This window comes from Haliotis cracherodii, unplaced genomic scaffold (assembly GCF_022045235.1).
Source record: "Haliotis cracherodii isolate W230 unplaced genomic scaffold, xgHalCrac1.p SCAF_11, whole genome shotgun sequence".
NCBI lineage: Eukaryota > Metazoa > Mollusca > Gastropoda > Lepetellida > Haliotidae > Haliotis > Haliotis cracherodii.
In genome coordinates this window covers 5,914,000-5,923,956 of record NW_027266266.1, presented here as the reverse complement: position 1 = coordinate 5,923,956, position 9,957 = coordinate 5,914,000, and the positions used below count along the sequence as shown (strand labels likewise).

General features: G+C 39.5%; 1 protein-coding gene and 1 pseudogene across 1 annotated transcript; both read left to right on the top strand.

The window, feature by feature from the left end:
- The first annotated feature begins 534 nt into the window (after nucleotides 1-534).
- LOC139456047 (gustatory receptor for sugar taste 61a-like) lies at nucleotides 535-4,750 on the top strand (annotated as a pseudogene).
- Nucleotides 4,751-7,259: 2,509 nt separating this feature from the next.
- On the top strand, nucleotides 7,260-8,045 carry LOC139456046 (uncharacterized). Its single transcript, XM_071237556.1, has one exon. The coding sequence runs from the start codon at nucleotides 7,260-7,262 to the stop codon at nucleotides 8,043-8,045; it is 786 nt and encodes a 261-aa protein (XP_071093657.1).
- The last annotated feature ends 1,912 nt before the right edge of the window (nucleotides 8,046-9,957 follow it).

Genomic DNA, 9,957 nt, shown 5'->3' with positions numbered 1-9,957 from the left:
TGCTTACAAAGAGAGTACATCATCTATTTCTTATCCTCTCTGTCGAAAATGTTGAACGTTTTCCAAAATACCGTTAGTACATCCAGTGATGCAGATGATGTACAGGAAACATTGAAAAGTGTCCAGAGACTGATGGCATTGTCTGGGTTATCATGGGACTATCAGTACTCGAAGTCAGCTCAATGGTGCTCCGTCTCCTCGGTGGCTTCCTGCATATATTCAAGTTTGGTGTGCTTAGTTTTCATTCTATCTTTTATCCAGGGAATACCATCGTATTCGAAAGCTGAATCTTTCACGAACACAAGTATGACCTTATCAACTCACATTGTGATTCTGTTATCAATAACCTTTTGGGGCCTCAGTACCAACATCCACAGTAAGCTACGCATATTCTGCGATGGTCTCAATGAAGCACGGTTGAACTTTAACAGTTGTGTTCCAAACACTACGTTGAGGATAAGGGTAAAGAGGGCATGTATATGTTTTATCAATTTCGCGGCTTTCACATGTGTGGCCTCTGGAATCACTACAAGCATGACGACTGAAACATCTAATGAACTATATTGGCCTTTAATTGTCTTGAATGCAATATATAGTGGCTGTATCATTCTGCTATACCATTCGTTATTGCTTCTGTTCTTGTCCATCTCCCTTCTTCTCACGTATGAATATGATGTTTGCACGCTGAAACTGATACGGGTATCTGAAGGGTTCGTCAAAGAAGAGGATATCGAGGACATTCGAGGATACCATGCAACACTGACAGCCTTGGTGGAATATGTGTGTTCCTTCATATCCATACACGTGGCTGCTGCCTTTCTCTGCTGCTTCCTCACTGCGTGTTTCTTCCTGTACATCCTGATCAACAGCGTCCCCTCCATTTTGAACATTGTTTTTGCGGCATATACTTTGTACTTTTCCGTTCTGTATCTCATCACTCTCACCTACCTTGGTGTCAGGCTGCATGAAGCGGTGAGTGCTACAATGTTATTGTGGAATTGTACATTGAAACCCCGTCAGACAGAAAATCGCATATTCTGAATAACAAATCTATGGAATGTGTATAGGAATACTCATAACGTTATTCATATGGATACATTCACCGAAACACTGCAATCTTAAGGTCCAAAATACAACCAGTATACCCGTATCAAATGCATCACCATCGAATAACCATTCTAGCTTGCTTCATTTTTGGCCTCCCTACAACATAGGAGTATACTTTCTTTTGCCAGGCAGTTCAGTTCGGATTAGTAAAATCCCCATAATGGTTATCTATCGATATCAAACCCTAATACAGTGTATATCGTGATACAGTGTCTCAATGCGAATAATAATAATAATTCCTTTGGGATTACAAACGGGGTATTTATATTTGTAGCAATGTTCTATGTGTCACTGCAGTTTTAGTGATAGAACGAGAGAAAGATTTATATAATGGTCTACCTAGGGACCACCAGTGGCTTCGTTGTATTATGTAATCCGATTTTGTGTCAGTCTGAATTTTGTATTGATAAATTACAATTAATGTTGAAACAAAGTAACTGGAATGTTTTTATACAGGCACACCGACCTCTGAACATTCTGCATGACTTGGCTGGAAGAAAGATGCCAGATAGAGTGATTGCACTGGTAAGAAAACATTATGACAATTCATTAAGAGACCACACTTTAACCTCATCTGGAATATATATATATATATATATATATATATATATATATATATATATATATATATATATATATATATATATATACTGAACAAAAGTTCCTGTGACATTGAATATGATTTAATGCAAAGTTATGTTTTTTACCATATCTGAAACAATTACGGTTTGCAACAGATAAAAGACTCCTGTTCAAATGATTTAATTTGACATACTGACTTCAGAAAATGCGTGATTCCTTAAAAAAACATGAACATGGCAAAATGTCAATTTACAAATCAATAGCGTGTGTGTCCACCTCTGGTTGCGATGCAAGCAACACATCTTCGTCCCATGGAATGGACCAGGCGTCGCAAAAAGTCCAGTGGGATATCTGTCCATATCTGCTTGAGCATGTTTCGAAGTTCCTGGAGTGTCTGTGAAACCCATGGTTGACGTCGAAGGCGCCGATCAATCTCATCCCACATGTGCTCGATTGGTGAGAGATCAGAGGAGCGAGTCGGCCAGGGGATGACATTCACGTTGTTTTGTTGAAGAGAGTCCTGAACAAGTCAAGCCATATGAAGCCGGGCGTTGTCATGTTGATAGGTAATGCCTGGGCCATGACGACGCAAAAACGGTAGAACAACAGGGCCGATGATCGTCGCGGTAGCGCTGTCCATAGTGATTTTCCTCTGCTAAAATCAAACGGGCCCTCTGTCTTGCTGTAATCCCACCCCATACCATAACGCTGCCGCCCCCAAACCGGTCTTCTTCCATGACACAATGATTGACGTAACGTTCACCTCGACGTCGGTACACTCGAATCCGTCCATCGCTGTGCCTGAGGTGAAAACGAGACTCGTCAGTGAACAGAACTTGTCCCCACTGCATGGCCGTTCAGCGTAGACGCTATCTCCACCACTGTAAACATGCTTAACGGTGGTTTCCTGTCAAAATGGGACGTCTGGTGGCTCTTCTGGGGACAATCCATGCACATCTGAGGCGACGACGTACGGTTTGTGAAGATATTCGTCGAAGGCCGGGGATGATTCTTGCAGTCACTATTGCTGGCTGGAATCGATTTCGAAGGTTTGTTGTTCGAATCCAGTTGTCTTGTCGATTATTGGTTACGCGTGGCCTGCCACTCCGTCGATAGTCTCTGACTGCATTCGTCTGTTGCCAACGTTGCCATAAATACCAAATGGTGTTTCTGTGGACGTTAAATTGTCTTGTAACATCACGTTGATTCGATCCTGCTTCAAGCATACCAATGGCTCGCAGACGCTCATTTTCGGACAGGCGTGGCATTTCGTAATGTTGAATAATTGCGTCATTTTGTTGTTTTTCTGAGTGGTTGTTGTCAGCACGATGCTAAACAATGCATATGAAATCCCGTAAACGCACATGTTTTTATACCCATTCTTGGGTAGTGAAATGCATGGGGCTTGCATGTAAGTCAACTTTTGCATGGAATGCATGCTTTTCTGTAGCAGTTTCCATACATGTACTACAATGTTGAAAACCAGACTTTACTTGTTTGAAAAAGACACTAAAATATTGGCACACCGACTGCACAGAAACTGCATCTATTAAAATGTAACGGTTCTTCTATGCATGCCAATGTGGTATATAAGAACGGTTAAGACATATGATGTATGATATTTAATACGTTATTAGTATAATTGTTTGTAGTTAATCTTTCTCTATGTGTGAACGTACGTGCATGTGTGCGTTCGAATTGTATTCCCTGCATTGGCTAAATAGATTAATGTCCTTTTCGGATTTAAATGCTTAGGGATCCACTGGTCAGGGAAAAAATAAACCGCACTTGAACATATCTGGATTACTGTTGTATATAAATATATACTATAATAATATTTATATCCCAAAGAATATAAAACATTAAGCAACAACCGACGTCCTCACACACTCACATGCTTCTGCAACACACAATAACACCCTCACACATTTCATGTTTCAAGGTTTCGTTTCTAACTCACACTGCAAACTGTGCCTTCCAGTTCGCAGGAAACTCCTCTAATGTTTGAAACTTGCAGTAAGTGACTTTACTAGCTCTATCCCGCTGTCCTCTTCCAGATCTGATTTTTCGCTGTTCTGATTTTTCGCTTCACAACTCAATGATAATTAAAACAAACATACCCAGTCATTACAGGGCACTGATATGCTGTGTCAGGCAACAAATAGATACTTTGTCATGCAAAATGTGTCTGTGACAAATGCTACAGGCAGGGCAGTACATGCTTACTCTTTTCGCGACACCTGGTGTCATCACAGATTAGGGATCCATTCATATAATTTCCGCCTCTATTTTGCCTTTTACGCCCAGTAGAATCTGTTATGTTTATACAGGACCATTTGACTGGGTTGATAAAGCTTAGATTCACTCACTCATGCACTCTAAGATACTTTTGGTACTTGGGATGCATACTGCCACATTATCCCCATTGGGAACACATAATCAGATTTGATACAAATATTAATTGATTTTAATGAAGCACCCTACATGTTATATATGTTAAATTTGATAATTGTCCTCAAGCATCTTAAACATGATAAATATTCCTGACGATATATCATTTGATAAATGTTGTTACTTATGATAAAAAACGTTAAAATTAAATAGGAACATTTAAATTATTATGTTGTTATGAAATAATATATATGACATCTAATAAATGTGTAGTTTCTTATCAGTAGCTTATTTTTCTCACGAATTGTTCACGCAGGTCACATTGTTCACAAACAAGTTATCTCAACGTCAGATCGGAATCAGTGCTTTAGGCCTTGTGACTATCACGAAGGACACTATCCTAACGGTACGTTGAATTTATTTATTCATCTCTTTTCCTTGCTGAAACCTATAACAAAATATATCTCTTCATTACAGCCCAATAACCATTACCTTGCTTTTTTTGTTGACACAGATCATCGGGACCCTCCTCACCTATGTTTTCATCGTCATCCAGTTTAAACCGGAATCAACTGGTGGAATGCGGCAGGATACAAACACCACGGCAGGATAACTGCATCAAGTCGTATTGGACTTGAACTTACTGGCACTACTGGCTAAACAGCTTTAGTTTGAAAGGTTTTGACATCGTCGCTGTGGACACCATGATTTGAAACGCCTTTGAAAGTGCTCATTAATAGTGGGACAAATTTTTAAATATTGAATCACATGTTTTCAGCGAAATGCAGGCTCGATTGATTAAAACAGGTAACATAGATACGTTCATAGTCAATACACTGATTGTAAGTGGAGAAACCCTGAAGAACACATAGAGCTGTCTGTAGTTCTGGGCACACGAAGCTGTCATGGGCAATGCTTGGACGAGGGGATTCCTGGTTAGAATAGATCCCCAGGACACTATACAGGACATTAGATCGAACGGGTGGTTAGGCCCAGTAAATGGTTGATAACGTTTTTGGGGAAACAAGACACATCCAAAATTTGTCATTCCCTGTCTAACTCTTATGCTTCTCAGGTGGGGATTGGAAATTTGAATGTTAAATAAATTACTGAATGAATGATAATGCTCTGTATTACCCTGATGGGAGGGGGGAATGGTGTTGAATGTGTCCCCTGCATCTCATTGCTGGTTGTAAGAAGCGACCAAATTGTTGGCAACTTGTTTTGCGTGAGTTTCGGATTAGGAGAGTCTGGTGGTTGAGTGCACTGAAGAGTTATGGTTAAGTTTCGGGTAAGGGTTAGGGTTAGGGTTAGTGATTCTTTGTCGAAGCAAACACTTCAACCAGCAACTTCACCAAGACGTGTGATAGAACTGTCCCGGTTCTATCAATCGGTTAAAAAGTTCTGTCATAAACTTATTTCTGCACATATTTGATTTATTTTAAATACATTGGTTTGTCTTGTTTATAACATACTTGACTGCACTAATTATCTAATGCCAGAAGTTTATGGCTCATGGGCCAATCTGACGATGCTGACCATTTTCCAAAACAGTCCTGCTCCCGGTAGAAGGCTTCTGATCATCAACCAATTAAAGTAAATTCATTTCCTGTAAATTGTGGTAAAATCGAAAAATGATACTCTTATCTTCGGTGTTACAGTAACATATTGACGCTTTTGTCAGTTATCAATGTTGACGTTTCTGCGTCTGTTCGCTGGACACTGAAGTCATGTCGGAACACTGTTCCTGTTTCTTTGGGGGTGACCAATTGAATTGCCTTGCATGTGTTTGTGATAGGTGCCACCGGATACGTTTACCTTTTCGTGAACACTTGGTATCAATACTATTTGATAGTGATTCATAAACAGATGCTCTTCATATTGCCAGAATCGTACAATCGATTCTGCTACTTTAGACTTTTTTTTAATTTGGAAAGCGTTTTGTCGCTTGCATTTATCAAAACAAAGACAATGGTTTCAGCATCACCAACTGTTGCCCATACTTCAGTTCCACAATGCATTATGGATGGTTATTTCAGTATCAGAGCAAATGTGTATGTCCCCAATCCACTCCACGGCCATTATTGGCAGTTTGACCATTAATCTTTAAGTCTTTGAAAGGCATTTAGAAGGGATATACATGTCAAGAAGAGGTCAAGTGTTGCAACTGTGTTGACAATCACGTAGCATGCTCCACATCTTGCCCTGAGTGGCAAAGGAAATCAGAGGTAGTAAAACTAAAGCATCAAAATGATAACTTCTTTCAGTGGCATTTAGAAGTTGTGTGATGAAGAAAGACCATTTGCATTTCTTCCACATACTTTACCTGACAAGACAAGATCTATCAACAGACACATGGCCTTCCCATGGGATCCCCGCTGTCTCCTTTCATCACAGAAATCTATATGACGGACCTAGAAGAAACCGCCCTCCATACATCATCTGTGATTTAAACATATTTATTCACAAGGAGTGAATGGGATTGGGGGACAAGTTCTTCCAACTTAGAATGCCCTCTCCCTGGTATTTACAAAAATTTCACAATTTCAAATTCAATATATATGCATACAGCACTATAGAGGGGACATAGAGATACATTGTTGAATGAACAGTTCTTTACACAAATCTTTTATTTGTACATGTATAATGTTGTACTGCCTTAAATATAGCTTCATCTTCTGTAACAACGTATACTGCATTGCCGTATAACAGTAAGTGTACATCAGGTGTGTTATGAACAATATTTTTGAGGCTGTTTAACAGAATTTCACGCTGATGACTAAACAATGTACATTCCATGAGATAATGATATGCATTTTCACATGTATTTGAACATGTACAGTTCGGGTGATCTTTATACCAATTCTATATAAATCATAATCAAATTGACTGCACATGTATCTCAGTTTTGTGTGCAAGATATTATATTTTCTTTTTCCATATGCGAAGTACGCAGGTGACGTGGGATGGTGCTTTTGTAAAGAATTTTTAAAACAAGAAATCGTAGAATTTCAATCTGATAACGGAATAGAGTTCCACAATCGGATAGACAATGGGTAAAAGGATTCACACGAATGTCTTAGTCTTGTGAGAGGAACACTGCTGGTTTAGGAAAGTCGACGACACCTTTGTCATTCTCCAACCTGACCATGACACCAAAACCCTCCTCAACCACCTGAATGCCCAACACCCCATTATGCAGTTCACTATGGAAGAAGAAGCTGACAACTACCATTCCTAGATGTAAGAGTGCAGACAATACAGACAACGATAACAAACTCCACACCAGTGTCTACCGTAAACCAACCCATACTGATCAGTATCTTCACCATTCCTCCAACCATCCACCACAATTCAAGAGAGGAATTATCGCCAACTTAGCCCGACGTGCCGTCAACATCTGTTCCACGTCACAACAGCTACAAACTGAACGCAACCACCTCCGCCATGTCTTCACTAACTTCAACAATTATCCTACCAGCCTAGTTGAACAAACAATCAACAGCATCCTCAGCCCCAGAGAGCGGCCTCCACGACAACAGACAGCCCCGTTTGCTATCAGTCTACCCTACATTGGAACAGTCAGCCACCAAATCCAAAGACTGCTCAAACACCACGCCAACATTGATACAGTATTCCAGAGAGGCAGGACAATCCAGAACATCCTCAGTGCCAATGGCAGGCCCTCTTCATCAAAGAAAGAAGACCCAGCTGGTGTCGTATATCACATACAATGTGACTGTGGCGACTCCTATGTAGGTGAAACATCCAGGCCCCTACCCATTAGAATGAAAGAACACAGGACCGACCACACCCAAACCCACCCCGATCACAACATCCAGTGGAACAACATCACGATCCTGGTCAACAATCAGTCGGACAATTCAGGCAATTCACTGGTTTCTAATTCACTGGGTTCCAATCATCCCAATGAGCTTCCGTGGTTGTTTACCCTGTCCCATTAGTCATTCACTGGCTTCCAATTATCTTAATCAGCACTCTGTGTCCATCAATCAATTTACTGTATAAACATTGATGTTAATAAGTATATATACCTATGTTGTTCAGCACTATCCATCACTTGCTTGATAAAGTTGTTAGGATCTACACCGAAACGTCGCACTGATTGTAATAAAGAAGATGTTCATCCATGGGACTTGTCTTTCTTCCTAACAATGATAGTCGATTTACAGATGAAAAAATAGCTGGTTGCCAACCAAAACCTCCCTTAACTCAAGTTACTCTACTACGGTCTATCATTCTGCCACAACTGAATCTATCACATGTTATATGATAAAAATGAAAGTAACTTTAATATACTTTGTACATGGAAAAAAACTATGTGAAATGCTGGATTTCCTCATATGTACATGAAGCATAATTATGAAATTTGGCAAGGCAAGGTCTCCACTGGCACAAATTGTGAATTCCTTCAGTCACAACATCACGCACTGACTTACCTCTAAATTACGTTGAAATCCCTCCATTCCTGCTGATGACTCCGTTTTTAATCCCCTCTATGCAGAACTGTTCAGAAGTGGTTCCTCCACTTGGAGTTCCAGTTTTACTGCTGCAAATCTGGACCTGGATAATATCTCTCCTATATCTTGTCTACTCCTCTCTGGTAGTTTTGGTGAGACCAGGAGACATTTCCTTGACACGTTTTATATAATCTGACAACTTTATATCAACTGGATTATTTCAACTGGTATATCACAGGAATATGCACAGCTGAGGAATAAATACGATACTCATAGTTCAATTTTTACTGATGGTAGCAAGTGCCACTGTCGTTGGATAAAACGTTTATTTTTACTGCTGAGGCCCATGCTCTCCTTACAGCCTTGGTATATATTCAACGCGTCTGCATATAAGCAGTTTATCATCTTTTTTATTCTCTTTCCTGTCTTTAGGCACTTAATTAAATTTCTTCGACTCAATTATTTTAGATATTTTTGAAGTGTACAATAATTTTGCTACTGGCCAATACAATATCGTCTTTTATTGGTTGCCTGGTCTTTTAGCCATAGAAGGTAACACAGTGGTAACTCAACAGATCTGCCACGCCCCTTCTGATCCATACATACACTGATTACAAACCTGTTATTAGATGTATCATCCAAAATCTAATGCAAAAGAAGAGGGACCTCCAAGTAGGAATACATAAAATACACCAAATCAAACCAACCATCTGTTTCACCTACTTGGGTTGTCGAAGTAGTATTGGTAATAGTAGATATACTCATGAATATCTATTGGAAGGTGCGGATCCTCATTATCCCTTGTAATGAAAGAATCACGGTCAAACATGTCCTCCTTGACAGTGCTGATTTTTCCATTACAAGGGGAAACTATTTCAAAGTTCCACACATAAAGGATCTTTTTAATCAAATAAGTGCTCATTTAATTATCGTTTTTTTCTTAACGGAAATAGAATTAATAGATAAAGTTTGATGAAGAAAGTTATCTATTTTAATAATTGGTTTTGTATGATAATTTATTGAGATTGTCAGTGGCTGTGCCCTTGGTGGGGGTTGAAGAAGCGTAAGTCCATGTCATTCAAAGTACTTCTATGTCTACTAGTGTTTTAATCGTAGACTATTTGTTTGTTTTAATTTACGGCTAAACCCTGTCAATTATCCACAGTGACTAAAGGGATGATGTAAATCCTGCTGTGGTTCATGAGGGTAACAAAGGTACTGAAGGCCCTTATCGTCCCCAGTACGGTGGCCTAACGTTGGTTGCTGGTGATGTACAGTCCATGTTTATCATGTATCATTATGAATAGTCAATTTTATATGGTTACATACTAGTTTTAAATCTCTATCTGTGATAACTTAGTTTTTTTACTGTCCTTTGTCAAGAGATTTTATAGTA